Below are 13,977 nucleotides of genomic sequence, written 5' to 3'. Positions count from 1 at the left end.
ATTAAGCCCTATCCTTAAGTGAGGTGTGCACTGCTAAAGACTCTGTTGGGGAAACTGAAGCAGAACAGCTGCAGTGCCATGTCATGCCATAAGAGGGCTGCATTGATGGCAACTCTGCGAAGTCAGAGTTACACTGATCAGTAAAACTGATGTAAGCAAAAATCGGAATCAGGGCCACTGTCTCTCTTGTTGGCAGTCTTGTCAAGAGTCAAATTCTGGACAGTGCTAGTGAAAATTAGTAATTGCTTAGGTGCACAGAGTAAAATCCCACCCAATAGTGCGTGTGTGCGTACATGTACACACACACACACACACACACATACACACCCCTGGTGCTTTAACAGGGCTAATTTCAGAAAGCTGAAAACAATTATGAAACAAGTCAGCTGGGAGAAAGAATTCAAACAGAAAATTGTGAATGATAATGGGAACTGCCTAAGAACACTCTATTAGATGCCCACAAAGCCTCAATTGAGAGAAGACTGCTTATTAAAAAAAAAACAGCCTGACTGAAGTGTAGACATACCCACAGAGCCTCTAGCATGCTGGGAGTATGGGGGACCCTCCTGTGGGGGCAATAGCGGGCAAGAGAGAGAAAGGGGAATGGGGACACACAGCCCCTGGCATGAGGGCGGGGTAGAGGGTGGCAGGGAGTCCCCAAAATAGCGGAAGATGGGAAGGTGGTACTCAGTGAGCTTGTGCGGCAGAATGGAGGGATGCAAGGAGACCCTGCTGTGTACAATAAGGTCGGCCTACAGACAGAGTGTGAGCCCCTAGTGTAATATACTTAGATTTCTGAAAGGCATTTTAATTGGTACTATAAGACATTTTAATTAAGAAACTAGAACAATGCAAAATCAATATGACACACATTAAGTGGTTTAAAATGTGCCTAAATGAGAAGTCTCAAAATGAAAGTTCATCATTGAGCAAGTGTGTTTCTAGTGCCGTCCTGCATCGATTGGTTCTTTGTCCTATGCTATTTAACACTCTTATCAATGACTTAAAAGAAAACAAAATAATCACTGATAAAGTTTGCAGGTGACATACAGATCGGGAGAATGGTAAATAATGAAGAGGATGCCTCATGGATGTAAAGCAATTAGGATAGCTGGGCTCAAACAAATGTGTTTTAATACAACCAAATGTAAGGTCATGCACCAAAAAAGAGAGCGCAGGGCATATTTGTAGGATGGGCGGGGGGGGCGGCGGGGGGAGTCTATCCTGGTAAACAGGTACTCTGAAAAAGACTTCTGATCTAATCCGTATAGGTTTTTATACCACATTCACTGCCTGAGCACCTTCCAGTGGAGCATTAAGCAACATAACTACACATCTGTCATGCATTGTTTGTTCTGTCGTCCTCTCCCCAGTGGGAAAATGCATGTGCAGTGGAGTGTCTTGTTCTGGTTTAATGTTTTAAATGAAATATGCCTGATGCTATGTGTTAATATTAGAGAAGGCAAGGTCAAAGAAATACACCTTGCACTTGGAGCAGGAAGTGGTGAAATATGTGATGGTCCTTCGTTTTTAGGTGAGTTCATTCCACAGTCTCAGACCCAGAGACAATTCTGTCTCCCACGTAGACAAGCTTTACTTTTGTTCTTGAGAGTTTTATAGTGCCAGAGGAGAGCAGTTGCTGACCATGGTCATTGTCCCGAAGCTTTAGATGGTCTTTTAGACATCCTGGGCTCAGGCCATGGAGTGCTTTGAAGATAAAGACTGAGTCCTTGCACTTGATTCGAGATTCTATGGGAAGCCAGTGTAGAGAGAGGACAGGGTTTGATTTGTTCGCAGTAGCCTGTGTGCTGAAGAGATGCACTGCAGTATTCTGTACTAGTTGGAGTTTCCTAAGTGCTGAGGCATCATGCCCAGGTATACTGCATTGGTGTAATCCAGCTGAGAAGTGATGAGAAGGCATGAATAACTGAGGCCAGATCTTCATCCACCAGGATGGAATGGAGCTTGCTAGCCCAGCAGAGATGGTAGTAAGCTTTACTTGCAGATGCTTTTATGATTTGGGGGTCATGGTGGGCACATGAGCTCGCAGTGTGATGCTATGAGCAAAAGGGCTAATGTGATCCTTGGAGGCTGAAGCTAAACAAACTCAGACTAGAAATAAGAAACACATTTTTAACAGTGAGGATAATTAATGACTGGAACACATTTTCAGGGGTGTGTTGCACTCTCCACTACATGAAATTTTTAAATCAGGACTGGATGTTTTTCTAAAAATGTGCTCTAGTTTACCCACAGCAATTGGACTTGAAGCAGGAATTCATTTGGAGAAGTTCTATGACCTATGATAGAATCATAGAAGATTAGAGTTGGAAGGGACCTCAGGAGGTCATCTAGTCCAACCCCCTGCTCAGAGCAGGACTAACCTCAGCTAAATCATCCCAGCCAGGGCTTTGTCAAGCCACAGCTTAAAAATCTCTAAAGATGGAGATTCCACTACCTCCCTAGGTAACCCATTCCAGTGCTTCACCACCCTCCTAGTGAAAAACTTTTTCCTAATATCCAATCTAGACCTCCCTCACTGCAACTTGAGACCACTGCTCCTTGTTCTGTCATCCACTACCATTGAGAACTGCCTAGCTCCATCCTCCCTGGAGCCCCCTTTCAGGTAGTTAAAGGCTGCTATCAAATCCCCCTTCATTCTTCTCTTCTGCAGACTAAACAAACCTAGTTCCCTCAGCCTCTCCTCCTAAATCTTGTGCTCCAGCCCCCTAATCATTTTTGTTGCCCTCCGCTGGACTTTCTCCAACTTGTCCACATCCTTTTTGTAGTGGGGGCCCCAAAACTGGACACGCTACTCCAAATGCGGCCTCACCAATGCCAAATAGAGGGGAATAATCACTTCCCTCGATCTGCTGGCAATGCTCCTACTAATGCAGCCCAATATGTTATTAGCCTTCTTAGCAACCAGGGCAAGACTCATATCCAGCTTCTCATCCACTGTAACCCCCAGGTCCTTTCCTGCAAAACTGCTGCCTAGCTCGTCAGTCCCCAGTCTGTAGCTGTGCATGGGATTCTTTCATCCTAAGTGGAGGACTCTGCACTTGTCCTTGATGAACCTCATCAGATTTCTTTTGACCCAATCCTCCAATTTGTCTAGGTCACTCTGTATCCTATCCCTACCTTCCAGGGTATCTACCACTCCTCCTAGTTTAGTGCCTATGTTAGACAGGAGATCAGACTAGATGATCACAATGGTTCCATCTGGAATTACAAGCCAGAAATCTAGATCTGAACACTCCTACGGAAGGTCTCTTTAAGGCATGATTGAGGTATTTTGGTGGGGAAAGCTTGCCCTGCTGCGTGAGAAGAGCGTACATTACTGGATATATGAAGAGGTCAGCATCTTGAATTGTCAGTACAGTATCTTCCACCAGCGGTTTCTTCTTCTTCTTCTTTTTTTTTTTTTTAAGGATCTAAGCAGAATGTTAGAGGGTCTTTCAGAGCAAGCACAATTTGAAATAGATGGTGGCAGAAGGTCAACAGAAAGGCCACCTGACCAGTAAGTGGAACACACCACCCCAGAGCACAGGCAGTTTAAAACTGTAGGAAGGATTCCCTTTGATGCCATATTAAAGGTAGCTGTGAGTGGGGGTAATTCCTGTGTTAAGTAATGCTTGGCTGAGTGTTGTGGTCCTATAGCTGAAATCCTATTAAATGCTCCATTTAAGGATACTCATTTGTAACTGGCTTTTGTCTAACTTTTTGATTCTAACAACTGTGAGGTTTTTTGTTGTTTTATTTTTTTTCCTCTCAAAAATGAGCATCTTCATTGAGGACCAATGACATCTCAAGGTGACGCATTAAAGATCATCTGGTTTTGAGACAGCATCAGAAATGACTGAACATATATATTTTTTTTGCAAAATGACTGAAATCAGAGTATGATGGATACTGTAGCTATCTGTGAATCTCTTGTACTAAGACTACAGGACAACTGTATAAATTCCATGTGATTTCTAGGGCCCTGAACCTACATCAGTGGAAATCATTACTCCACGGTGCATATGGTGGTCTGCTTTAGAGGTAGGATGATATGAAAGCAGCATCCCATCTGTGGAACAGAGCCCCACTCTGTGTGGTCCTCTTGTGTGTATTAGCACAAAAGGGCCTGGTAAAGGGCAGCACAGAAAGACACTTCAGCAAATAGGCTAAAATTACCTCAGTAGAAGAGCTACCCAGCCACTTTGCAGCCTGGGTGAAGGATTCCTTCCTCCACTCATCTGCCTAGGTATTTGAGATGGATACTGACAGGAAGAATTAGACCTAACTGCTTAAGAGGCTGGTTATGGAATGGGGAGATGCAATTAGCACTCAGCTTTCTCCTGACTTGAGCAGGGAGGCTAGCAAAGAGCAGTCTCTTACTGTCAGTTCCTGGAGTGCACAGATCCATGTTGAAGATGGGCATTATGAATCTGAACTAGTGCAAATGCTATCCTCATTCATAGAAATACCTAATCCTTTTGAGAGAGGTTCTAAGCTATTTGTGTCAATTATATCATGTGGCAATGAGTTCCACAGGTCAACATATGTTGCATAAAAATAGTGTTTCCTTATGTCAGTTTCAATGTATTGCCTTTTCCTCACCTGCTTGTGTCTTAGCTCCATGGTAATTCGTGGGTCCTTTGTTTTTTTCTTTTCCTTGATTTCTTCAACCTTGAGGTCTTTCAATATCCCACAATCTACCACTTCATTTTGCAAAAGATGCTGCAGAAAATCCTGAACAGTGGTACTTTCCACTTCTTGTTCCAGATAGCCACACAAATCTGTAACAAAGAATCCAGATGTCCTCAAACCAGTTTGTAATTAACAAACCCTATGGCCATCAAGAGTAAAGTAATTAAACAGATAACTTCCCTGTTTGTGAATGTAATCCTGATGAAAGAAGCCACTTTGACTATATTCCATTTATTCTCAAGAGTCTAAAGCAGTCTCAAATTCACTGTTTAGATTCTACTACTACTACTACTTTCCCAATCTTTACTACCTTGCATATGAGGATCTCAAACTGCTGTACCAAACCTTACAAGCCTCAGAATCCCTCTGAGTTAGGAAAATATTAAAAGAACATAGCATAAGAACATAAGAATAGCCATAATAGGTCAGACCAATGATCCATCTAGTCCAGTATCCTGTCTTCTGACGTGGCCAATGCCAGGTGCTTCAGAGGGAATGAACAGAACAGATAATCATCAAGTGATTCACCCCTGTCAGCTGTTTCAGCTTCTGGCAAACAGAAGCTAGGGACATTTCAGAGCATGGTTTTGCATCCCTGCCCATCCTGGCTAATAGCCATTGATGGATCTATCCTCCACGAATTTATCTAGTTCTTTTTTGAACCCTGTTATAGTCTTGGCCTTCACAACATTCTCTGGCAAGGACTTCCACAGTTGACTGTGCGTTGTGTGAAGAAATACTTTCTTTTAAACCTACTGCCTATTAATTTCATTTGGTGACCCCTGGTTCTTGTGTTATGAGAAGGGGTAAATAACACTTCCTTATTTACTTTCTCCACACAAATCATGATTTTATAGACCTCTATCATATCACCCCCCCCCCCCCCCTAGTCGTTTCTTTTCCAGTCTTATTAATTTCTCCTCATATGGAAGCTTTTCCATACTCCTAATCATTTTAGTTGCCCTTTTCTATATGTTTTCCAATTCCCCATATATCTTTTTTGAGATAGGAAGACCAGATCTGCACACAATATTGAAGATGTGGGTGTACCATGGATTTATATACTGGCAATATGGTATTTTCTATCTTATCATCTATCCCTTTCCTAATGATTCTGAACACTGTTAGCTTTTTTGACTGCTGCTGCACACTGAGTGAATGTTTTCAGAGAACTATCCACAATGAATCCAAGATCTTTTTCATGAGTGATAACGGCTAATTTAGACCCCATCATTTTATATCTGTAGTTGGGATTATGTTTTCCAATGTGCATTATTTTGCATGTATCAATATTAAATTTCATCTGCCATTTTGTTGCCCAGTCATCCAGTTTTGTGAGATCCCTTTTTAAGTCTTCACAGTCTCTTTTGGACTTAACTATCTTGAGTAGTTTTGTATCATCTGCAAATTTTGCCACCTCACTGTTTACCCCTTTTTCCAGATCATTTATGAATATGTTGAACAGTACTAGTCCCCCTAGAGAAACACCACTAGTTACCTCTCTCCATTCTGAAAACTGACCATTTATTCCTACCCTTTGTTTCCTACCTTTTTAACCAGTTACTGATCCAGGAGAGGACTTTTCCTCTTATCCCATGACAGCTTACTTTTCTTAAGAGCCTTTGGTGAGGGACCTTGTCAAAGGCTTTCTAAAAATCTAAATACACTATATCCACTGGATCATCCATGTCCACATGCTTGTTGACCCCTTCAAAGAATTCGAATAGATTGTCAGGCATGATTTCCCTTTACAAAAGCCATGTTGACTGTTCCCCAACAAATCATGTTCATTATGTTTCTGATAATTCTGTTCTTTACTATAGTTTCAACCAATTTGCCTTTTACTGAAGTTAGGTTTGTAATTGCCAGGATTGCCTCTGGAGCCTTTTTAAAAAATTGGTGTCACATTAGCTATCCTCCAGTCATCTGATACAGAAGTGGATTTAAATGATAGGTTACATACCACACTTAGTAGTTCTATGATTTCACATCTGAGTTCCTTCAGAACTCTTGGGTGGATACCATCTGGTCCTATTGACTTATTACTGTTTAATTTATCCATTTGTTCCAAAACCACCTGTAATGACACCTCTATCTGGGACAGTTCCTCAGATTTGTCACCCAAAAAATATGGCTCAAGTTTGGGAATCTCGCTCACATCCTCAAGCCATGAAGACCGATGCAAAGAATTTATTTGGTTTCTCCACAATGGCCTTATTTTCCTTGAATGCTCCTGTTGCATCTCAATTGTCCAGTGGTCCCACTGGTTGTTTAGCCAGCTTCCTGCTTCTGATGTAATTTAAAAAAAATGTTGCTGTTGTTTTTTGAGCTTTGGGCTAGTTCTTCAAATTCTTTTTTGGCCTTCCTAATTATATTTTTATACTTCACTTGCCAGAATTTATTCTCCTTTTTATTTTCCTCAATAGGATTTAACTTCCACTTTTTACAGGATGATTTTTTGCCTCTAACTGCTTCTTTTACTTCATCATTTAGCCACAGTGGCACTTTTTTGGTCGTCTTACTATGTTTTTTCAATTTGGGATATACATTTAAATTGAGCCTCTCTTTTGCTGTCTTTAAAGAGTCTCCATGCAGCTTGCAGGTATTTCACTTTTGGCACTGTACCTTTTAATTTCTGTTTAACTAACTTCCTCATATTTGTGTAGTGCCCCTTTCTGAAATTAAATGCTATCTTGGTGGGCTGCTTTGGTATCCGTCCTTCCCCCACCCCCGGGATGTTTAATTTGATTATGTTATGGTCGCTATTAGCAAGCTTGGTTCAGCTTGGACAAGATCCTGTGCTCCACTCAAGACTAAATCAAGAATTGCCTCTCCTCTTGTGGGTTCCAGAACTAGATGCTCCAAGAAGCAGAGTCATTCAAGGTGTCAAGAAACTTTATCTCTGCATCCCATCCTGAGGTGTCATGTACCTAGTCAATATGGTGATAGTTGAAATGTCCCATTATTGCTGAGCTCTTTATTTTTATAGCCTCCATTTTACATATGGAGAAAATGAAGCACAAAGAGTTTGAGGCTTATTTATGCAATGTCACACAGCAAGTTAATGTCACAGCTGGGAAAAACCAAAGACTCTCTATTGATCCAGATTGTTCGTAAGGAGACTATTACTTTGGTATATACATGCCTCCTGCCTTTCAAGCCTATAAATTAACCACTGCTACCCCCAAAGAATCTTTAAAAATAAGTTAAGAAATGTTTTTTGTGCTCTCACCATCAAACCTGTCGTACTTCAGAAAGCCAGCAGGGGCCTCTTCAGCAGGGGTAGAGACAGCAGCAGAGTCTCCAACATTCTCTTCCTGGTCACTTTCTAGCTCCGCTCTCAGTTTGGAATTCATCCAATCATTGAGCAGCTCTTGGGCTACAGTGAGGAAAGGGATCAAGGGTTTTATTAGGATTAGAAATATCATAGTAAGTGTACGATGGCAAGACTCTGTCCTCTTGGGATTGTTACACAACATGCTGTTCAGTTTGTTTAAAATGACCGAAGGGTGATCTGTAAAGGAAAAACTCATTGGGTTGGTGCGTCTCCACCTCTCCCATTCTTGATATGTGAAAAGGCTTGAAAGGTGCAGCAGTTTTTTATTTTTTCTTCATATTATATGCATTAGAAATTCAGGTCTTATCTAGTCCGTTTTTTCTGCAAGACTCTCTGGACAACAAGATAACTATTAAGATCATGACATCATAGATACCAAGGAGGTGAAACCTGATTGATAGAACAAGTGATATTTTTTAAATTGACACCTTAAAGGTTTTTCATTTAGGCCCTGATCCTGCAAATATGTATATGTAGTCTCAACAGGACTACTCATGTGAAAACCATATCTAAGTCTTTTCATAGCAATGGGACCATGCTAATCCTTAGTTAACTCAATGCCTGACAAACTGTTGGAAGAAAATCATTTTGTTTTTGTTTTTTTAATACAAAATTCTACCCCATTAATTAAGAGCTAAGAAAGCACTCACTCCAGGTCTCTGGTACTGCAACTAAGTCCTCCAGCAAAACGATGGAGGATATATCTTAACATTCCAGATATTTCTAGGGAGAAATATAAGCAGCCTTTAAAAAACAAAAACCAACACCAAATTTCCATATTTGGGCTTCTTTAAACATTCTAAAAATGTTCAAAATATAGACACAAACTCAGGGTTTAATCCCTTTCAAGTCCTTGTATGCCAACTTTCAGTCTATAATTAGCCCAGTTTAAGAACAATAAAGTTTATTCAGTAAGAAAAACAGAAGTCAGTTTATCTTGTTGCAGCTGTGTGTCACTCTTGGACAGGAGACTGCAGACTCCTTATATTTGGAGTAAAGGAGCTTTAACACTTCCCTTATCAGTATCTTCCTTAATATAGCAGGGTGATTGCAGATAATCAATATTCTTATGTATCATAATTGTGGGGCATAGATAAAAGGCTTTCAGGCAGTTCTAGAACACTTGTGAAAAGATTACTGTATGCAAAGAGAAAAACACACACAAAGACAGAGAGAAAAAAAAGAGAAATGTTGGGAAAATATATTCCACACTTAAGACACTTGCAGAGAATTAGCTCCATCTCTGAGAGACATTTGACATTATATACAGAAACCAGAGTGTAAACAGATGTATTCATCTGTGCTATTAATAGTGCCTTGTATTTTTACAAGTGAAAAACTGACTGAATTTATTAGAATGAGAGCTCTTTGAGAGACCTTGACTTTATATTTGTTCTGTACTATGTCTAGCAAGTTTTTAGGTGCTGCAAATTAATAACTATTTATAAAAATCCAATTTGCTTCTAACTCCTTATACTGTCAGTTTAGCTTTTGCATTTCCTTCGCTTTGGACAGCAGAAATAATTGACGTCAGTTTCCCTTCTGCTTATAGACATTTAAGTTTCAGATTTGCAGTTCTGAGGTGTTTGTGATGCAGACGTTGCACAGGGAACATTTATTTATTGTAAGAAAACCATTCATGGGAATGAAAAAAAGATTAGATAAAATTATTCATAGATTTTAAGATCAAAGAGATCAGTCAGGTCATCTAGTCCAACCTCCTGGTATAACATACCATTTACTCCAGTTACTCCTGTATTGATCCCAATAGCGCGTGTTTGACTAAAGCATATCTTCCAAAAAGACCTCTGGTCTTGCTTTGAAGACTTTAGGGAGAATCCACTTCCCTTGATAGTTTGTTCCAATGGCTAATCAGCCTCACTGTCAAAAATGTGTCCTTTATTTCTAATTTGAAATTGTCTGACTTCAGCTCCAGCCACTGATTTTCATTAGGCCTTTCTCCTCTAGATTAAAGAGCTCAAATCTAATCCATATTATGCAATATTTCTATTTGATCTCATGTTTTGTAAAAGATTGGTGATACACAAATCTAACTTTTGGCCCAGTTGGATTTCACAGAGTCCCTTTAAGTAACTCAGGTCAGGTGCTATTCAAACTCACCTTCTGCATAAGCCTCATCATGATCCTGCAGCTGCTCTATGGTTTCTAGATCCACCACAGGACCACGTGACCTTTGAGGATAAGTTGATTTTTTAACGGAAAAAGCTTCAGAAACTGCAAACTCAGAGGCTTGTTCCACTCGCTTTAAAATAAATAATGGAAGAAAAACATTTCTCATAACTTGTACATACTCCTTTTCAAACACTATATATTCCAGGTTCTGATCCTGTAAGACACTCTGGAGGACTGGACCCCTACACGTGTGCAGAGCACCATTGATTTCAGTGGATGCTGCATGAAATAAGGTTCATCCATGCATATAGGACTTGGGCTGTAAGCATTACTACGGTCTCATTGGCATGATGCTATAGAAAAAGCTGAGATAGCACTTAAGTGATCAGATCCTGTCTTTAGGTGCTTATAACTTTCCAAAAATGTTACCCCATTGGGTGGAAATTTCTGAGGTTTGTTTTCAGTCCAGGGGCTGTGGTGAGTTTGTTTGGGACAGAGGATTAAAGTTAGACACATCCCATTTGATTGTTTTTAAGATAAAGAATTAAAAAAGGATTTTAAAAAATCTTCTGGCATGTGTGTGTGCTCAGATCACTGAAAATGAACAGTTAATTTTGAATCAGTATAGACCTTTCACCCTGAAAAAGGACAAAGGGCTTTCCAGATTGTATCTAAGGAACATTTCACCCACCCACCATGCTTTGAGCTAGTCAGAGCTCCCCTTCCCAGCCTGTAGGCCCCTCTGTTTTAGAGGAGGTAAAACTGTAGCAGAGAATGTCAGCTATAATTTTTTAAAATAATGCATTTCTAGAGCTCATGAAGATAGCATTGAAAATATAAATCACTAAATAGGACTGAAGGGAACATAAGAACGACCATACTGGGTCAGACCAATGGTCCATCTAGCCCAGTATCCTGTCTTCAGACAGTGGGGGCCAATGCCAGTTGTTTCAGAGGGAATGAATACAACAGGTAATCAACTAGTGATCCATCTTGTCGGCTATTCCCAGCCTCTGGAAAACTGCAATCCCTGCCTATCCTGGCTAATAGCCATTGATGGACCTATCCTCCATAGAATCATAGAATCATAGAATATTAGAGTTGGAAGAGACCTCAGGAGGTCATCTAGTCCAACCCCCTGCTCACAGCAGGACTAACCTCTGCTATATCATCCCAACCAGGGCTTTGTCAAGCCGCAGCTTAAAAACCTCTAAGGATGGAGATTCCACCACCTCCCTAGGTAACGCATTCCAGTGCTTCACCACCCTCCTAGTAAAAAACTTTTTCCTAATGTCCAACCTAGACCTCCCTCCCTGCAACTTGAGACCGTTGCTCCTTGTTCTGTCATCTGCCACCACCGAGAACAGCCTAGCCCCATCCTCCCTAGAACCCCCTTTCAGGTAGTTAAAGGCCGCTATCAAATCCCCCTCACTCTTCTCTTTTGCAGACTAAACAAGCCCAGTTCCCTCAGCCTCTCCTCATAAGTCCTGTGCTCCAGCCCCCTAATCATTTTTGTTGCCCTCCGCTGGACTCTCTCCAACTTCTCCACATCCTTTTTGTATTGGGGGGCCCAAAACTGGACACAATATTCTAAATGCGGCCTCACCAATGCCGAATAGAGGGGAATAATCACTTCCCGTGACCTGCTAGCAATGCCCCTCCTAATGCAGCCCAATATGCCATTGGCCTTCTTGCCAACCAGGGCACACTGCTGACTCATATCCAGCTTTTTATCCACTGTTACCCCCAGGTCCTTTTCTGCAGAGCTGCTGCCCAGCTCGTCGGTCCCCAGTCTATAGCTGTGCATGGGATTCTTTCTTCCTAAGTGGAGGACTCTGCACTTTTCTTTGTTGAACCTCATTAGATTTCTTTTGGCCCAATCCTCCAGTTTGTTTAGGTCACTCTGTATCCTATCCCTACCTTGCAGGGTATCTACCACTCCCCCCAGCTTAGTGTCGTCCGCAAACTTGCTGAGGGTGCAATCTACCCCATCCTCCAGATCATTAATAAAGATGTTGAACAAAACCGGCCCCAGGACCGACCCCTGGGGAACTCCGCTTGTGACCGGTTGCCAGCTAGACATGGAGCCATTGATCACTACTCGTTGAGCCCTATGCTCTAGCCAGTTCACTATCCATTTTATAGTCCATTCATCCAACCCATACTTCTTTAACTTGCTGATAAGAATACTGTGAGAAACCGTATCAAAAGCTTTGCTAAAGTCAAGGAATATCACATCCACCGCCTTCCCCACATCCACAGAACTTATCTAGTTCTTTAATTAACCTGTTTATACTCTTGGCCTTCACAACGTACTCTGGTGAGAAGTTCCACAGGTTAACTGTGCACTGTGTGAAAAAATATTTCTTTTTGTTCATTTTAAACCTGCTGCCTATTAACTTCATTTGGTAACCCCTAGTTCCATGCATGTTCCCTGACTCAATTACTTTACTGTTTCATAAGTTCATTTGCAAATGACCTTACCTTGATCCAGTGCTCCACATTGTCAGAGTTGAACTTTGACTAGAAATAAGATGCAAAATGTTAACTTAAAAATGCTTTTTTGTTGTTTATTTTTTAACTCTTATTTTAATGTTGTCAGGCCTAGAGTCAGTCACTTGAGTACAATGAAAGAGCCTGCATTCTTTCTCCAGAAATATCACTCCCATTCTCATACTCCTCACTCATTTCTGAATCAAATAGTCTTGTGGTTAAGGCACTGGATGGGGATTCAAGAGAAGAGGCTTCAATTCCAGGCTGTGCCACAAATTTCCTATGTGACCTTCAGCATGTCACTTATGGCCTGATCTGGCAGACTTAACTTTGTGTGTAAGTAATCCAGTTGACTTCAATGGCACTACTCATATGCTTAAAGTTAAATATATTTGTAAATCTTTGCAGAATTGGAAACTAAATGACTCTGCTTCAGTTTCCCATCTGTAAAATGGAGATATTTCTTTATTAGCCTACCCTTTGTCTATATTATCTATTTATACTGCTCTCTCTTCATGGCTGGAACTGTCTTACTGTGACTACACGGCATCTAGGATGATGGGGCTTTGATATTGGTTGGAATGGGCTACTGTAATTCAAATAACAACTACCCATAATTAAACTATCAGTTCAAAATTACCCTTCTCGTTTTTAAAATCCCTCATGCCATTGATTCAACTCTAGGGCTGCCCTCCTGCGTGATGCCAATTCCTGTGATGTTATCACATGCCTCTCTCTAGTTCATGTTTTTCTTAAAGCCCCAGCTCCAGGAGCCAAGTGATTATACAGAAACCTTTGTTTTTCTTTCTTTCTTTTTTAATGAAAGCAGAAGGGGGGAGGCCTTCAGGTCTTCACCGTGGCCAAGAAAAGCTTGAACCATGAACTCATGGAAGCCAAGCGCTCAGCAACTCCCGTTTGTTACTGTGTAAATAAAGCTGGTGGTTTCTAAGCCAGTCCCATGGTTTCTAAGGGCCTGGGCTTGGCCAGAGGGGACGTGCCCTGGCTGGGTTAAAACTAAGCCCAGGTGGGTTTGGTGTCTGTGACCCTGGGCCAGGAGCCGCCCCAGGAAGGCCGGGGGCAGAGCGCAGGCAGGACATTCCTCGGCTGACTCTGAGGCGCAGCAGCGATCCCCGCCCTCGCGCTCCCCGCTGGGCCGGCAGGCGGCGCCGGTGACCAGGATGCCCCACACACTCAGGCGGGGGCTGAGTGGGATGACCCCGACCGGGCGGCGGTGACCCCCAGAGTGGGACACGATTGGGCGCCGGTGAGCTGGGGGCAGGGATTGGCTGGGGCGCCCCGCGTGCGCCCCCGGGCAGCGC

General features: G+C 41.9%; 1 protein-coding gene across 2 annotated transcripts in view; it reads right to left on the bottom strand.

The window, feature by feature from the left end:
- Positions 1-13,977, bottom strand: part of CCDC191 (coiled-coil domain containing 191) — a 45,633-nt gene that overhangs the window by 31,482 nt on the left and 174 nt on the right. For both annotated transcript variants that reach the window (XM_067546063.1, XM_067546064.1), the window contains exons 2-5: positions 12,650-12,688; positions 10,154-10,295; positions 7,928-8,074; positions 4,606-4,784 (exon numbers count right to left, since the gene is read on the bottom strand). In XM_067546063.1, the coding sequence (XP_067402164.1) occupies positions 4,606-4,784; positions 7,928-8,074; positions 10,154-10,295; positions 12,650-12,688 (507 nt within the window). The remainder of the gene's footprint in view (positions 1-4,605; positions 4,785-7,927; positions 8,075-10,153; positions 10,296-12,649; positions 12,689-13,977) is intronic.

The sequence above is a fragment of the Emydura macquarii genome, unplaced genomic scaffold (assembly GCF_026122565.2).
Source record: "Emydura macquarii macquarii isolate MOO-44397 ecotype Brisbane River unplaced genomic scaffold, CSIRO-AGI_Emac_v2 contig_1119, whole genome shotgun sequence".
NCBI lineage: Eukaryota > Metazoa > Chordata > Testudines > Chelidae > Emydura > Emydura macquarii.
This window is presented reverse-complemented; position numbering and strand designations above follow the sequence as displayed.